The sequence below is a fragment of the Dromaius novaehollandiae genome, chromosome 17 (assembly GCF_036370855.1).
Source record: "Dromaius novaehollandiae isolate bDroNov1 chromosome 17, bDroNov1.hap1, whole genome shotgun sequence".
NCBI classification, from domain to species: domain Eukaryota; kingdom Metazoa; phylum Chordata; class Aves; order Casuariiformes; family Dromaiidae; genus Dromaius; species Dromaius novaehollandiae.
The window spans coordinates 12,661,415-12,679,269 of NC_088114.1; the positions used below are offsets into that span (position 1 = coordinate 12,661,415).

At 39.2% G+C, this 17,855-nt stretch overlaps 1 protein-coding gene across 2 annotated transcripts in view; it reads left to right on the forward strand.

Annotated features, from left to right (window-relative positions):
• The window catches only part of PRR14L (proline rich 14 like), a 22,040-nt gene continuing 4,185 nt past the window's right edge, over positions 1-17,855 (forward strand). Inside the window, exons 1-8 of one of the 2 annotated variants that reach the window (XM_064522231.1) lie at positions 1-144; positions 1,248-1,760; positions 4,226-4,307; positions 5,894-11,795; positions 15,334-15,402; positions 15,832-16,000; positions 16,398-16,504; positions 17,474-17,545. In XM_064522231.1, coding sequence (XP_064378301.1) covers positions 1,293-1,760; positions 4,226-4,307; positions 5,894-11,795; positions 15,334-15,402; positions 15,832-16,000; positions 16,398-16,504; positions 17,474-17,545 — 6,869 coding nt within the window. In that variant the 5' untranslated portion in view covers positions 1-144; positions 1,248-1,292. The remainder of the gene's footprint in view (positions 145-1,247; positions 1,761-4,225; positions 4,308-5,893; positions 11,796-15,333; positions 15,403-15,831; positions 16,001-16,397; positions 16,505-17,473; positions 17,546-17,855) is intronic. The other variant, XM_064522232.1, reaches the window with a different exon arrangement.

Consider the following 17,855-nt stretch of genomic DNA (forward strand, 5'->3'; position numbering starts at 1 on the left):
CGGGGCCGGGGCCCCAGCAGCGCCCGCCCGGGCCGGGGCGAGCCGGCGGCGGGGCCCGGATGAGGAAGTGATGCGCGCGGGCAGGGGGCGGGCGGCGCGGCGCGGCGCGGGCAGGAGCGGGGCTGGCGGCCGCTGCCCGCTCAGGTAACGGAGCGAGGCGCGGGAGCCCCGCGGGGGAGAGAGGCCTCGGCGGCTCGGCCCCGCCGCCGCCTGGGCGTAGGCAGCGGGCGCCCCCGGGCCGCGCCGCCGGGGCCTCCCGTGCGGGGGCGGCGGGCCGGGCTCGGCGGGGGGAGCCCGTTCCCCCCCCCCCCCCCCGGGAGCGGGCGGTCGCGCCGTGCCCGGGCTCGGCGGGAGCGGGCGGCTCCTGCGCCCGGTGCGCGGGGCGGAGGGCGCGGGGGGGGCGGGACCTGCCCGGCCCGCGAGGGCGCGGGACAAAGCCCGTGTTTTTACGCACCGCCTTTTGGCCGAGTCCCGGGCGCCTCTGTGGAAACCGGGCTGAGCCCGTCGCGCGTTTCTACGCGCAGCCTCCAGAAGTGATCGGTAGACTTTGGAAGTCCCGGTATTGCGGTATTTTCACGTCGGGGGGTTGAAGCGGCGCTTTGGGACGCTGCCGGTCGCGCTCGCAGCGCGTGTGTCGTTGGAGCCCGAGCCCGTGGCCGCGGCGCTCTGCGCTGCCGCTGTCCCAGCGGATGCCGCCTACGGAGGAGCTTCCCGGGCTGAGGGGGGTGGCAGTGCTCATGCTGTGCGGGAAATCGGGACAATGTGATTCCACCCTGCACGGCAGGTATCTGTTGTTCATGTGAGGCAAATTACAAGGCACAGTGCATGATGATTTCTCTTATAAAGCATTTTCTTATAGCCAGGAAAGGCAGGAAAAAAAGCTTCTCAAAGACCAGAAGCTTAAGAAAATCACAGGAAAATAAGAGGTGCTGTAGCTAAGGAACAGGTTGTCTAATGTAAGCCCTAGGGATTCCCTCTGTAGCCTGTTTTCAGGTTCCCCAGAAGATAAGGGTGTATCTGTTGGGAGACATTGGAATGTGAAAGTAAGACTTAGGAGTATGTTTGTCCACACTCTTCTCTTGTTCTTGAAGTATTTGCTTAAATACTCAAGTGCTTTTCAGTTCCTCTTAAAATTTTATTTGGAAATATTCTTCTGAACACATGTTTGCATCTGGAAGAATGAAGCTTTTCTTTTAATGTAGAGATTACTCCCATGTATGTTGACTTAACATTGCGTTTATTTTTAGGGTAAACTGTGAAAAGCTTCGGATAACAGGTCTTCAACTGCCCTGATGCTATCATCTGGGGTGGAGTCCCTCCTTGGTTCTCCCATGTCTGCTGTAGTAGAAGAACTGTACACTGGACTGCCAGTCAGCATCTCCACTGAACTTATGGCTGTATCGGAGCCTAATGTTGGATTAGATGCAAAGTCTGAGGTACCGACAGCTGTGCTAGCACACAGGGACAGTTTGCCATCTGAGCATCGTAGGACTTCCGGAGTAGAAAACTTGTCTCAGAAAACAGAGAATTTGGGTGATATGCCCAAGGTGATTTCTCATGGGCTAGCAGAATCCCCCACTGAAGAATTACTAAAGTCGGGAGACCTTGAAGAGGATGAAGAAACCAAAAAAAGAAACTCTAGGAAACTAGACTCTTCTACTGGTGGATACCAGAAAGAAGATAAAAAGGGACAAGATACTGAAGAGTATCTTGCTGAATGCTGTGCTTTAACTCCTGAGGAAAGTTGGTGGTCAAAACAAGTAAGAGAATAGAAAAATTGATCCCTGCATGATATTTTGAACTTAGGGTTACAGTGATTAGGGAGAGGATTTTGTCCATGTGGTTTTCTGTTTCTTATTTGTGTCTTCTGGAATATGTGTCATTCTTTTGACTTTCGTGGGTTCAGTGAAAACTATCACTTCCACTTATCACTGAGTAGACCAGCAGTATTTTAAAATTCCTTTTCAATTTCATAAATACCATTGGAATAGTATCAGGCAGGTATGTAAGAATATGAAGAAAATCTGAGGCAGGTGAGGAAAAAGGAGGAGAAAAGAAACAACTAAAAAAGCTTGCCTTGCCCAGTATCCATATCCTATGGGTATAGCATATTCTACAGATATCATCCCCAGTGAAGGTACTAATCATTAAATAATAGTTATTTTAGTCTGGTAATAGTATTACAGTGCTACAAAGACTCCAGTTTAGGGTTTCAGGGTTTCTTTTTATCTAAAAATACAATTTCTTCTTCATTTTTAGAATTCTCATTTATAATTAGATCGGTGTCAGTTTCCTTTTTCACAATAAGGCTCACATAGTCATTTTCTTTTTCCCCTCTAGCAAACACTGATGATAAAAATGTTATTTCTAGGCAAAGACTCATTGAATATGAGGAAAGGTAAATTGGATGTATTAATAGTATACTAATACTATATTGGAAAAATGTGCCAAAGAATACTCGATTAAAAACTGAAAAAGTCCCCAAACTTTCTATTAAAAATTGCACTTTTTAGAGAAACAAAAAATTTTGAAACACTGAGAAATAAGTAAGTGCGGGGAAAACTTAGTTGAAGGTCAAATTTATAGGGTAAACAGTTGTTTTGCATTTTGTACAGCAGGTGGCATTTCTTTACACTTAGGTGAAACACAAATTTCCCTAGTTTCCCTTAATGTTGTTGTTTTACTGATATTAGAAAAAATTTTACCTCTCAGTACCTCAAGCTTTCAGAAATGTATGCGTGATTATTTTGCAGGGAAAGCAATATATGAAATTTTAGTGACTCTTTGATCAGTTCTGTTTAGTTTGTAAAGATTTGTCACAAAAAGAGATGGGAGAGAAAAAAGTATTGTGACTAAACGTACATCAGCTAGGTAATATCTGGATAAGATGCACATTTTACACTTATTACTGGATAAAAGAACTAAAATAGTTTGCAGTTGTAACTCTGGAATTTGATACCTGTTTGATTTACTTGTAAATCTGTGAAAACAGAATTCATTAAATTTTCCATAGTTGTTCAATATTCCAGGATGAGCATTCACATATTTCAAATGTGCAGGAAGTCTGGAGTTTTTTGCTGAGTAGGCCTAGGTCATCTGTTCCTGGGTCTTATACAAGCCAAAGAAAAGATGGTAAAAGGCAAGTTCTAATAATAAAAGGCAAGTTCTAATAAAAATCATGAGGAACATGCTTTTTATCAGAGGTTTTAAATTCTGATAAGATCCCTCATTCCAACTTCGTCACCACCCCTTCCTCAACTCTTTCTTTTGACTGCATGACCTAGACTTCCAACTGAAATGTCACAATCGGTCTGGGTTAACTGTTCTGTAAGCTCTAGGTGTTTAACAACTATTTAAAAACTTTTAAATACACCTGTGAAGAATAAGTACCTAGGCCATTCTGTAACCCTTCTTTCCAAATGAGTAACAAGTCTTTATGATGGAATGAGTTTGAAAATACTCTGTCTGGGAGGTGATTTTTTTCAGCTTTATCTCTGATCCCTTTGTCCATGTAAGAGGAGAAATCAGTTGTTAGGTGAAAATTCAAAGTTGTATTTAAGGAAAATACACTGATAACATACCTTTTCTTGAACTTGTCTTCTACTTCATCTTCAACACTTCTAGAAATCTAATAAGAATTCAGGTATCATTAATGTAGTCCAACTAATCAGAAAACTTAGAAGTTATATTAATAGCAGTGTAAACTCAAACTGCAGAATGGGAAATGCAGTAAGGGAGGTAGGTTTTTTTGCATTTTTATTTCCTCTGCCTGAGAGGTTTAACTAAGGAGATATGGGTAGAGGAAGTGAGCTAGACTTAGAGGCTGGATTACTTTTCTGTTTCAAATTTGGGACATTTTCTGTTTAATCCACTTAAATCTTAGCTGCTTGCGTGGCAGGACTTCACTGACACTAAATACAAATCTTTTCTAGATGCATCCCTCTCTCATGGTGAGGTGCTAGTGATAGATAAGATCAGAAAGAAAAGAGAATGCCCTGTTTGAACTGCTTGCAAGACAAGGCTGCCTGTATTATCAGTCTTAAAAGCAGGCTTATGTATACAAATTGGTTCTTTTTCTTCCTCCTTCCAAGGGCTGGTATGTTCTGAGGTTTCTTGCTGGGTGTTCTGTTCGGAACTAACCTACCTGAGCAGGTGCAGTTCCTGAAATGTGCAAAAAGTTTCAGAGAGTTGATCAGTCTTCAATAGTATTTCTGTCTTGTTTCAGGAGGAGCTTCGCTTAAATCAGCATGGGGTGAAGTTTTCAAGCCTCTGTTGCACTGAAATATCAGGATCTCTGAAGAACAAAGGTGCATATTTTAATTGTATATCTGTATCTACTCCCTGCTTCTCTCCCAGATCCCCTTTAATTGGTAAAAATTAATGAGTGATTGTAGGATAGCTCATTTACTTTGTTTTACAGTAGAAACAATTGTCCTGTGTAGTTAGAACTACATGAAAAGTTATTTTCTGCTTTTTCGTGACAGCATGTGTACTTTCCTGAAGACCTTTTATGTACAAGATGTGTTGTAGTTATTTCACTGGAAGACTTGTTTACCCCAAGGCAGAAGTTCTTGTTGTTAATAGCAGATGTTTTACGTTTTCTCATCTTTCAAAGTTGGATTATATGAGAGTGTTAATTATAAAGGTGTGGAAAAGTAGGACTCATCTATTTTCTAATGTTTTAGAAAATGAAAATGCAGCATCCAAAGAGAGAGGGCAGCAATGCTAGTTCTTAATTTCATTATGATCTTCCAGCTCCAAATGCTTTGGTCACTTTGCCTGCATCTAGTGATTATTTTCCTTCTCCTTCGTGCTCTATTGTATAGTGAGCAAATAATGTGCTTTTATTTTTTTTTAACTGGGATCAATTATCATCTTTATTTTACCCTCATATTGCTTAGTTTTTGCAAAACAAGATGAAGAGTTCTCATAACTCGGTATAATGTATTACTTTAGTTTACCTTTTTAGCTTATATCAGACCTTACTAAGCTTCATATTCAACAAAGGTAGTGTTTTAAAAAGGTCTGATCAGTGTACTCGTATGGATTCCAGTGGCACAAGATATGTGTATTTACTGCTGTTTACTGAAATGAGCCATAAAACAAAACAAAAAAAACCCCAGCTTTCAACAGTACATCAAGTTTGTACTTACCTAGTTGAAGGCATGCCATCTGGTCTTGGTCCTTAGCTGAAAATACAAAAAAGATCTTCAGTAGACTTGAGTGAATATGTTCCTTGTAAAGTTTTGATTATGAAGATATTCTTCAGTAACTCTTCCATTTAATATTCTGTCATTTTTGACTTAGTAGCTTCTGCATGATTTTACAGAAGTGTTTAGTAATGTCCATGATGGCTTGGACAGGATGAGATCTTCATTGTCTTCTTGTGGATCAATTGACTAAAGTGTGCTCAAGGAAGAAAAGATAGAAATGGCCACTCAATTCACAGATATTTCTAGGACAGAGCAGATAATTCAAAAAAGTATCCAGCTACATTAAGCTTCAATGTTCTAACTAGGTATAATGATCTCGGACAGGAGTCTAGCTGTAGTGAGTCATAGGACCTGTATTGCACCTTGCTCAATACTACAGGAATCTGAAAAATACAGGGTATGGGATGTAATCATGAGGAATGTCTGAATTGAAAAGTATTGCATTTATTACATTAAGGTTTTGGTAGTTTGTTTGTGGGTTTGGTTTTGTGTGTTGGGGGGGTGGTCGTTTGTTTGGGGGTTTTTTTTTAGAATTGTGGTAGAATTGCTAACAACAATTCTTGTTGCTAGCAAAACTTTTCTATATGCAATATTCTATATAGTCCCAAAAGGAACGTAATAAGATGAATGTGTTCTAAATTTAGTGTATGGTACTGACTTTCTTTACTCTTCATGTGCAGAAGAAAACCAAGCAAATGTTCAGGTGACAGCTGAAACTCTGCCAAAGCCTGCTGAAGAAGCACAAGGTATGAAGGCTGATGGGACTAGGATATTTAGTAAAGCAGGATACAGGAATGACAAAGTGAGTAAAGATCTTCCACCTGAGAGCAATGAACGCACAGATGTAGGCACAGTCATGGCCAGTGATGAGGTTTCAGAAACCAGCATGTTAGTTTTTTCAGAGCCTTTAGCAGTCAGGAATGTTAAATCAGCCACTGAACATCCACAAGAAATAAATGAATGTAATGGTTTAAAAGCCGGTACTGTCATGCCATTGACAACAAGGGGTAACATTGTATCTATTTTGGAAACTAGAGAAGAAAAGCTACCCAGGCAAAATCCTGTTAAGGAGTTCAATACATCACTTGCTGTTTGCCAGACCTATCAGCAGGATGAAGAAAACAGTGCTCATGACTTCAGTACTATTCCTATACCTAATAATGAACCTGACAGGTCATCAATACAGAGTTCTGGAACACTCTCCACAGAAACTTCTGAAGTTTCATGTTCTGTTCTGAAAGGCACCTGTTACCTGGACTTCAGAAACACGCCACTAGAAAGCAGCAGTACTGCAGTCTGTGGAGTTAATGGTGAAAACCAGGAAGAGCATCTTCCTGAAAACATGGAAAGTCAAAGTCGTCATGACCATGGAACTGGGTTTCTAGGGAACCAGACCTCCAAATCCATACCAGTAGAACAGCTCTCAGTGGTAGGGAATGAAGAATTATCTGTGGATAAAACTGATCATAGAGAAGTAAGTGATAATATAGATAATTCATACAGCTCTGAATTTGAAGAAGCTGCTGAAATCCAGAGAAAAATTGCTATGGGAGATAATGTTGAAAATCGTAGCTGGCCTGAAGCTCGAGAAGATGTTAATTCTGAGTGTTGTAATTCTTCAGTTTTTAGTTCTGTTGCTTCATCTCCTGAGGATTTCTCAAAAGAAAAATTAAAAATCGTCCCATCAGAAGCTGGTAAGCGGAAAAAGGACCAGCGGCAATTAGCTGTCAGTGATCTGCGCAGGGATGATACAGCAGAAGATAGTCTATTGATGGAAACAAACAACATTGTTCCCCCTGAAACTGAGCAGACATATGTACGCTTTTATAATACCTACAATGAAAACACTACTGCTCCCAGTAGCCATGGCTGTCTGAAACTCAGTACCAAGTTAGAGAAAGGTTCGCCTGTGCTACAACTGCTTGAAAAGGAATCTGAGAGTAATATAACAACAGAAGAGTTGTCTGGCAATTTAGTCAAAGCTACAGAAGCCAATAGTAATGACAGTTTATCCATTGGCAAAGAAACTAATTTGGTTTATACACTAAATATAACTTTACCTCCTGTTGCACAAAAATCAAGAGTACCTCATGATAATGAACTTACTCCTTGTACTGCTAATGAAGTTTCAAGCAGAGACAAGGCTCAAGATAACCTATCTGGAAAAGAATCAATTAGTGCTTCTGTAGCAATGGAGGAACAAGTCACTGAATTTGTGCTTCCGAAAGACAAATTCAAGCCTTCAGTAAATCTTGAGACTATTGATACCCCTAATACGACAAGCAAAGTTTCCCAAAAGAACATCTCTTTACTGGGGAATATAGACAGTGAGGTCACTGATTCAGAAAATGAACAAAGTGACAAATGGAACTGTAACCATCAGAGTACAGAAGACCAGTGTACAGCTGCCAGTACTTCCTGTATTTTATCAGAGAGTACACATGGAGATGATGACCTCCCAAACAGTCATCCATTTAAGGGTGAGATTGAAACGAAGACTGGGGAAAGTAAGAGTTTGAAAGGAGAAGATTCAGCTGGATGTAATAGTAAACAGGCAATCACTTCTGAAAAACACTTCCTTTCAGCAGGTAGACCTGTTCCTTGTGAAGATGAGTGGGGTAATGGAAGTGTAGCTCTGCATGTAATCAGTCATACTTCCATAGCAAAACACATGTTTTGCTCAGCTTCTACTGCAGGGAAGACCACTTCTACCTTGTTAAGAGATGAGATATCAAATAAAAATATGGAGGTTGAAAGTCTGAAACAGTTTGATCTTGATAAAGATGGCAATGAAATTACTTGTGATGGAGATGAGGCACAAGAACAAATTAGCATGTGTGCTCTCCAGATGGATAAATTTGATAAAATAGGAACTGTGGATTCTCCAGATGCTCCTGAAAGCAATCAGAGAAATGAGTCTAGTGAACAGCTGTTAGTTAGATATTTCATCAAAAAACAATGTGTTCATAATTTTGGATTTTGCAACTCTCCATTAGGCCTGAAGAAGAGAGAACTAGGCACATATGAGGGGAAAGACATGACATCACTCACAGGTAATCTCTCTGAGTACAGTGCTTCAATCTGTGATTCAAGTCAGTTATGTGACAACTCGAATATCCAAAGACCACATGCTAGTCAACCAGCAAAGACTATTTGTCCAATTGAAAATCAGTTTCTTGCATGTCAAAGTGAGTTAGTTGGACCAGTTCCAGACAGCATGCAAAATGAAGTTGAGCTGGCAGATGAAATTTTTGAGACTCAACATTTAGAAGGCTTACACAAACAATCAGACACTGGTTTACAAACTGTGGCTACTTCTGTAGAAGAAACTAAAATATCAATTGGCTCTAGTCAAGGTGAAGAGATACTATTAAAAAACGATGACAACCTGACTCCATTAGTTCGTAAATGTGTAAGAGAAGATAGTTTTCAAGGAACCGTAAAAGATAACACAGTGGATTTTGATTCTTTAAATCATGTGGGAAATGCAGACCTTTCAGGATATACACACTTTGTCAACAAGCTAACTGTGGAAGAAACAATAGAATTAAAAGAACCCAAGAAAGGATGTGGAAGAGAACATAAAAAAAGGTTTGAAGAAGGTTTTTCTGATAGCAGAACACATTGCTCACAAAACACTTGCTCTATCAGTTGTGCAAAGGAGAAGGGAGAGTTGCTAGTATTTGCAGGAAACACAGTGCAGAAAACTTTGTCAAAGATGGAGTGTTTGGTGGGGGATCAAGAAAATAGAGTTAATGCCCAATCTTTGCCCATCTCCGCATGGATCCATGGGAGTCTGTCAGATGAGCCAGAAAATATGAATCTGTTTTCAGAGATGGAAAACAAACCAAGTCTTAGAATAAAGCCTATGTTACATAACTCTCACCAGCAGTTAATATTTGAGTCTGGTAAAGAAACTGATGTTCAAAAGGATATAGATCCACCCCAGCCCAGGAAGTTTGAGATCCAAGAAGCTTTTACCAAGACTCATGTGGATTCGGAAACACGGACAGCTATGAACTTGGGAGTCTCTTTGCCTCAGAAGGAAAAGCTGTGTATGTCATCTGAGAATACACAAATATATGAATATGATTCTTCCTCAACATACATTTTTAGCAAAGATTCTTCAGTGACAAAACCTCTTTCTATAACAATGTCTGTTAAGAGAAAAGCCAGCATGTATATATATGAGAGTCCATCTTCAGAGAATGGAAAAACAACTAGCTTTCTGAAAGATGCAAAGAGCTCTAGAGTTTGTGCACACAGCAAAGGGCCTACAGATGAGGGGGATAGTGAACTAACTCTAAAAGACATGGATGTAACTTTACCAGAAAATACTGACTGTAGAGAAAAGTTTAAGATTGCATGTGTAGAAGACAAGATAGAGAGAGAAGTAGCCCCTGGCAAAAGTTTGCCAATATCTTCTACTCTTGATGGAGGAAATTCTCTGCAGTTCTTGTTAGAAGATTCAGAACAGTCTGGTAGCAAAATAGTCCCTCCCAATGCTGAGAATTATGAAAAGATTTTAGAAGAAATGCCAAGATCTAACTTAAAAAATCTTTCAAAAAAAAGAAAAAATGCTACAAAGCCCACAGACTCAGCAGGTATCAGTCTACTTTCAGAAACTGTACGTGACTGTCAAGCTGAAGATTTATCTGACACAAAAACTTCACCAGAAATTCAGTATAATGCAATACCCACATTTTATCCATATACGAGTGTAAAGTCAAACAGTTGCAAAGAATCATCCCCAAATTGTGTAGTTTGCAGGGAAGTATGTGTGCCTTACAACTTAAATGCACAGAGCAAAGATAATATAAAGGAGATTAGAGAAGGCCAAGACACTACACCAGCTCATTCAATTTGCAAAGAAAATAAAGCTTTAGGTTCAGAGAAGCTTGATCAAATAAAGAAATGTCAGGCACTTAAACGAAAGAAAATGTATGAGGAGATGGAAGCACGGCTGTCCGACAAGGCACAACAAGAACAGAAGTCAAATTACAAAGCAAAAATCACACTGCAACCAAGCATGTTGTACAATTTGAAACTTGTATGCAGCTCTTCAAATGAGTTGGTGACATCAAGAAATACGAAGTTAGAAGGTCCTTCAAAGCAAATTTTTGCTGTTATGAGCAGTGAAAATAAACTATGTAGCACTTTACAAGATGTCAAAAGGCCAAAGATTACCACAGATGTTATTAGTTCACAGTTTTTGAAGACTCAGGATTCAGAAACAGAAAACCTGAGCCTTAATTTAGAGTCCTGCATTAAATTGTCAGAGGATGGTACCCCTTTAATTTGTGCTTACCATCTTCAACCACAAACTGCATGTGATGAAATCCGTGGTGCCTTTGGAACTACAAATAAACTAAGAGGACTTCCTCCATTAAAAAAACAGCCTGGAAGGGCATGCAAAAAAGTTCCCGCATCAGATCAACCAAAAAGTGTAAGAAAAAGCAACAAAATTAGAAGTTCAACTTTGAAGACTCCCTCAGAAACATTCTGTAAGCAGGAAAACATGCTCCTCAATTCTTTGTACTTTGCATATAAACCACCAGTAATGGAAACGGAAATAGCCATGAGATTGGTGCATATGCCAAGGCAGAGGGCCAAGAGGTGCAGTTTGTTGAACAGCTTGAAATTTAGAAAATGTACCAAAGAACCAATACTGTTAAGCAAGCTGTCTGCAATGGCCAATAAACTACTGGCACCTGCCAAAAGCAGCCATAACTTAAAGTCTCTGCCATATTCTTCTGAAATTCTTCCAGTGGCTGAGAGGTACAGCCAACGTAGAGCTAAAAATCTATTGGAAGCTTTTTCCTGCATTAACAGGAACTTACACTCACACTGGGCTGACAGCTGGTGCACCAAGATGTTCAGCTTTCAGTCTCTGGCACTTTATCCTGTAGAATCTACCAAAATACCTTTTTTAGACTTGAGCCACAAGTCTCCATCCTCGCTCTTGGATACCCCAGTTTTCCCGATTTCTTTTCAAATAAAATTGGACTCCAGTTCTATGACAGACCTCACAGGGATTACATCCCAGTGCTCTGTACATCACAGTCAGGTTTTCGGAGAAATGCCAGAATCGCCTTCAGAGTGGACCTTCTCTTTTCTCCTGTCTCGGAGCTGTTCAGGTACAACAGCTTCCAAGGAAGATTCCAGATTAGATAATGAGCTGCATTCTTCTCGCTCTTTAATGACTCCGGGGGCTGCTGCCCTTCATCCTGACCATGGAAGAAATGCCATAGCTGAAAGAAGAGAAAGTTACTCCATGCTTGGCCTTCACACAGTGTTAGCACTTTCTTCCCCTGGATGTTACAGGATTTGGACAAGAAGAAGAAACTTAACCAGTCGGATTCCTACCATCCAGAGACTATTTATGTCACAATTCACACAGGGTTTGAAAGGGGTAAGGTGTGCAGCTTCCGTATCAGATGACCTCTTCTCTTCATTGCCGTACTCATTGGGCAGGGCACTATCCATATGGAGTCAGCATGGTCCTTCTGCCTGTCCCTCCGAAATCACTCCTCTCCATTCCAATCACTGCAAGTGGCAGCCAAGTGTGGGCATCGAGAACAGGTAAAACCCATCAACTTCTTTCTGAGAATAAGTATATATATATATACATATATATATATATATAGGATACATACTTGCTCCTTTTTGGGAGGGAGAGGGTAATTGGAGCTTGCACTGGAGGGTCAGTTTTCCCTGTTTCACATCTGCACACTCTGCTCCAAAAATGGCTCACCATGGAAGATTCTTCCCTATGGAACAGTTTGCTAGCTGAATTTAAATAGATTTGCATTGGCTTCTTTAATACTATCCTCTTTTGGCAGAATTGCTAACTCTATTTTCTTCTCCCTTGCAAAATATACACACCATGCATCAGAATATATAATGCAGAAAGGTGAGCTACTTCTTTAGGTCTATTCAGAGTGACTGCAGAACAACTGGATTTCTGAGGTAGGAAAGTTTTTTTCGGAGGTCTGAGCCACAAGTGCCACTTGAACTACTGTAAAATGCTCAAGATCAAATTAGAAAGAATCCTAATTGTGGGGGGCATCATTAAATTTTGAACTGTGTTCTATGACTGTTCTATGCTAATTGTAACCTCTTTACATGTGCTGTGCCATTTGATGGCATGTGCCAGATGTATTGTTGGCACAAGAAAGTGTAGCTGCAGTTCAGGTTGGTAATGAATTTTGGTGTGTCTGTCATTCTTAATACCAGTAGGAAGAGGAGTGAAGTCTACTTTGCATATTTAAGTTATCTTTGCTATCTGCATTTGAGAGGAAGATCTTTTTGCAAAGAAACAGAACGAGAGAAGAGGTTCTTAGCTCTGTTAGAGCTCTTCTCTGTTAGGGAATTTTTGCATGCCCTTGAGCAAAGATTTTGCCCCCTATGCCTCAGTTCTACTACCTGTGACATGGGGCAGTTCAATGCCCAACTTTGCAGTCTCGAGATTCCTGAACAGATTATAAGCTCATGAGCACCGTAGAAAAGTCCATCTGATTAATTCTTTTATTCAGTATTGTGGTCTCTAGAGGACTGCAGAACGGGCTTATCTATGTCCCAGTTTGACACATCTGGCAGGTTTTCTGCTTATACATAACTAATGTCATGTTTTGCTTTGTGGAAATGGAGAATTTAGCTAACAGCTTAAGTAATTAGCCTGCTAATTTAAATTCTATTGTCTGCTGAAGGTTTGAGTGAGCTTATGAAAGAACTACTCCATTCCGGAAGTTCTTTGCACTAAAAGAATGAAGTTTGAATAATGGTCCATAGAGACAGCTTTGCAGTATATTTTATTGGACCTGCATTCTTTTCTGCTCCATGTGAGACAATATTTCAAGCTAAACTTTGTGGTGTACAGATTAGTACTCTGGAAGTAATCATACTAGTAGACTACAGCTTGAGCAGTAAGTTTAAAATAAGATATTCTTGCCATTCTTTAAAAACAAAACAAAAACCTCTACCTTTTAAAACTTACTTCTATGTATGAGGTGAATACATTATTTTGAATTGTTGAAGCATGTTATCCTTGGACTGGAGCTGTCTTATGCTAGTACTTCCTCCGAAACGTAAGTCTAGAGACTGCTGTGCAGCTTGTCACAGCATATCCAGTTAGCTCAAGTATAAGAGGATTTAATCCCTTGACTTAAAGGGTAATTTGAAAACCAAATGTTTTGCTATGAATGATCTTTTTCCCAGAGGAAGAGAAGCCAAGTCAAGCCTCATCATTTCTAGTGAAAAATACCCAAAGTTAAAATAGCCTAAAACTCAGTTGCTTTTTTTCTCTTAAATACCTTTTAAAATATATACATGTGTGTGTATATATAGTTGATGTAGACTTATTCTGAGTGGGGCAGAAGAATTTTCTTTAAAGTGAAGCTATTGCAGCATGTAGTGACAGTTGAAGAGAATACTGTTGGCAGAAGTTTAAAGCAAAGCAGCAAGTAAATTCTATTTCTAAAATAATTAAGCAAAAAATAATATTGAAGGATTCAGTTATTAAAAATAATCTTTTAAATATATAACACCATTGTGGATTCCATTCTGTTGGAGTTCCATTGTCTGTTCTCATCAACTAATAATTCTGCTTTTTCTAAAGGTATAGTCCTTTACTAGGAACAGCAACAAAAGGATAATTTAGTAAATCTCTTTTAAATGTATGTGTACTCAAAAAAAAAACTTTTATGAAAGAAATGTTTGATATAGAAATATAAGAATATAACAAATGTTTGGTGTAGTACATAAGCATCTTCTACTCCCATTATGATAAAAATCTTTGCCTGTTTTAAGATGGTTGAAAATCAGAAATAGTTTTCTGTATGTCTTTCAGAAGAGTGCCACTGTTAAAAAGTTGCTTGTCTGCAGGACATTTTCTTGTGGAAGACAGCTTGTCCTCTTTAAATGACTTCATTCACCACTAGTGTTTGAAATAAATAGGAAAACGAGGAACTGGAACAATTCTTCTGCCTAAAAATCTTCTGCTGTTGCTTCTACTGCCAGTAATGAGGCTTCTTTAAGTGAAATCTGTTTTTCTAATTAATGGGGGGGTTTTATTATTCAAATTTCTAAAGTGGTTTTGTCTTCTCCCCCTGTAACAACTTCTTACTGCATAAAGCAGAAAGCTCTGCCTCTAGCAAGGACTGTGATGTGCTATTGATGCAGATTCCAGTACTTTTGGGCTAGTGACTGCAACACTGAGAGAAAAGAAACATTGTAATTCTGATGCTAAAAGACAAACACAGGAAATTGATCTTTTTGAGCTCCTTATGTACTGTCTTAACTGTCCTGTCAGCATGGTTAGTATTCATTTATTTTGTAGCATTTCAATCAGACTGTAACTTCTGTGCTTCAGAAGAGTGAAGTACATGTACCTGTTAGTTTAGCAGAGCAGCGAGTATAAGACTTGCTGTTCAGTGTACTAAAACCTGTCCCAACTGACTAATTTTTCTTGCTGTTAGTAGTACAAATAAAATAAAGCTTAAGCTTAAAGGACCCAGAGCTGCCATGCTGTATTTTATTTCACAGAATTATGGCAATTACCAGCCATTATGGAAAGGCCTTTTGTTATTCCTATCAATTAATAGTATTCCAATAAGATTATGGGATTTAGAGATGATACTGAGTTAATCCTGTGGAAATCTTACTCATACTTGTTGCTTTTGCCACCACACTCTTTTTTGTTTAGTAGCCAAATCCTTCAAGGTTTTTGGTTACTTTAAAATTTAATTTTTAAAAATGGGGGTTTTTGAATAAAGAATCTAGGCTTTCATAGAAATACCTCCAATTTTCAGACTAATAGTCTCTCCCTCTCTTTCTGTATTCTTACTTTCTTTTCTTATTACTACCATTTTAAAGTGAAAGTAGGAGTATTTCCTTAACAAACTGTCAGTGAAATTTAGTTATTAGTGGACTAAATGGCAGATGTGGCTTGATCTTGTATGGTTTTAGTCTTTCTTCTCCTTCCCATTCCTGAAATTAGCATCTTTTTGTCTTAGAATGTAGTTTATACTAAGAAATTTCTCCCTTTTTTTATGATGTAAATCTAACTTCTGTCTTTCTTTTTTGTTTTTTGGGTCTTTTTTTCATTCTCCTTTTAAACCAGCTATGCCATGTTACCGCACTTACCTATTCAGAGTATTGAAGCTCTACAGACAGCAGGTCATGAGATACGGTGAGTCTCTTGGTCTTTGATATTTATTCTGAGTAGCGGGATCATAAGCTTTCTCAAAAAGAGATATTGTCTTTGTCACTCTGGCTCTTAGTTTTTGGCAGTTCACTTCAAGAGTAGCTTTGTGATAAAGTTTTGGTGAATTAAACTCAGTGGATAACAGAAAGAAGCATGCATTCACAAAAAACACCACACAAATCACTGCACAGAACAATTCTGTTACTTTTCAACCATGTTGTGCCACTTATTATGAAATGAATGTCTGTGAAACTGCAGATATTGGAGAAAGTGTTCATTTAGGCAGTTTCTATGAACTGCATTGCTTTTGTGCCCATACTGCAATTTAGGAACATTACCTGAGAGCACAAAATGCTGCCGCAGCATAAATCAGGTATTAATCTATGGGTTTTTTCCCTTTTCCTTCTGTTACAGTTTGGAACCTTCATTCCCTCTTCCGTTACCAAAGTCTTGCTCGCTTCCAGAATCATCATCATCTCCACTCAGGCTTTCAGCACCGGAACTCCAGGTCCCTGCCTTTGATGAAGCTGATGCTTCTGTTCCAGCCTGTCTTAGATCCCAAGATGACACGGAACTGAAGAAAGTGAGTTCATAGGGTTTTTTGTCTACCATAGTGGAAACGGGCAGTCAGACTACCCATCCAGGAGGATTATTGTATTGTGAACAATAGCTGTTACTGCTTTTTGACATATCTCAGACTCTTGTTCCACAAGATGACAGGACCTGAAGTTGCTGTTAAGGCAATGTATCTAGTTAATGTTAAAGACCAGGAGAGAGAACAGGCTCCTACTCCTAGTCTGTGCTGCTCCTTCTTTTGTTGAAGCAGAAAGAGAAGGTGGCAAAACAGACGAATAAGGGAAGTTTCTCCTATAGGATAATGTATACTCTAGATAAAAGGGAATTCTACTGACTAGGCAGAGTAATTACTTCCTTCATTTAAGTGACTTTCACTTTTTTTTTTTTTTTTTTTTCCTTTAAAGACTGAGCCAGAAAAGAGGCCAAAGAAAGTCTCCCAGATCCGAATCAGGAAAACTGTTCCTAAGTCAAACCCTAACCTTACTCCTATGGGACTACCCCGACCAAAAAGGTGAGCAGTATCTTTTAAATGGACTGATAGTGGCTTCTCCTGTTTGTCCAGTGTACTAATGTCATCATTCCACTATTTTGTACGCTTCCAGTTGAGCAATGCCTCAAGCTTGCTTCCTTTATAAGGAAGGATTGAGACCTAGCTGTTACAACTGTATAAAAGACTGGAGAAAGACATAGGTCTTTGAACATAATTTTTTCAAATGAGAAAGGATAAGTAAAGGACTATCAGATTTGAACTACTAACTAGTTTTTACGCAAAACATGAAACACTAAGCTGCAATGGAATGATCTTCCAAAGAAGCAGAAAGACTGAGCAGTTCTTGTTTAGTTCAAATAGATAAATGTACACTGAAATTTTAGTCTTCCTATACTGCACAGAGAGATGAAGTGACCTGTCGGGAAGTTCTACTGATGCAAATGATGTTGGAGTTCTTCACAGTCCCTAATTGCTTATGGAATATGATCTTAGGAAAACATTCAGTATAAATGTGGGTAGTCACAGTGCTGGATTTTTATTTTCAATGCAGTCAGTCATCTGGTATTCTGTTCACTTCAGTTCTTGAACGGAAGTGCCAGCTTCGACAAAGCAATGTATTCCTTCAGAGATCAGCTTGATAATTTTTAAGTGTCAATAACTAACATTTAAAAGCAACCTCAAGAAATCAATGTTAATTTTGAGCATCATTATTTAAAACATCATAGAATGCTAGGAGCATTGATCTCTGCAGAAATAGCAAATCTTGACTCAGACCTCTTCAAACACTCTTTGAATGGTACTTATGACCTAATCTTTCCTTCCTCTCTAGCCGCAATTAGAGTCTAAATCTGTCTTTTAAATTAAAGCTTAATTACTTAGTGTTTAAGGACAGACAGCAAACTGTATTTGTACCTGGTAAATCTGCTTGTTGTGAAGGGAGATGAATTTGAAATTCTCCTTTCTTGACTGCTCTGTTCGTTACTTTTTCAGGCTTAAGAAGAAAGAATTTAGTTTAGAAGAAATTTACACAAACAAGAACTATAAGTCCCCTCCTCCAACCAGGTTGGTTCTGCTTACTAATGAGATTGAAGATATATGTAAATTAATTAGGCAGAGATAAGAGACTAAGGGTATCTAGAATCTAAGAGAGAGAGAAACTTGAAAAATTGCCCTGCTTCAAAGTAGTAGGAAAAGTTAATTCAAGGAAATTAGTATTTGAATAGAAAGCAGTGAAACAGAACACAAACTAAGAATTTGTAGCTGTTTAAGTTTAGGTTTGTGTATTTTTTTCATCTACTCATTCATTCCAGTGTCCATCCAAATATTTTTAATTATTCCCACTTTTTAATTATTCCCACTTTTTAATTATTCC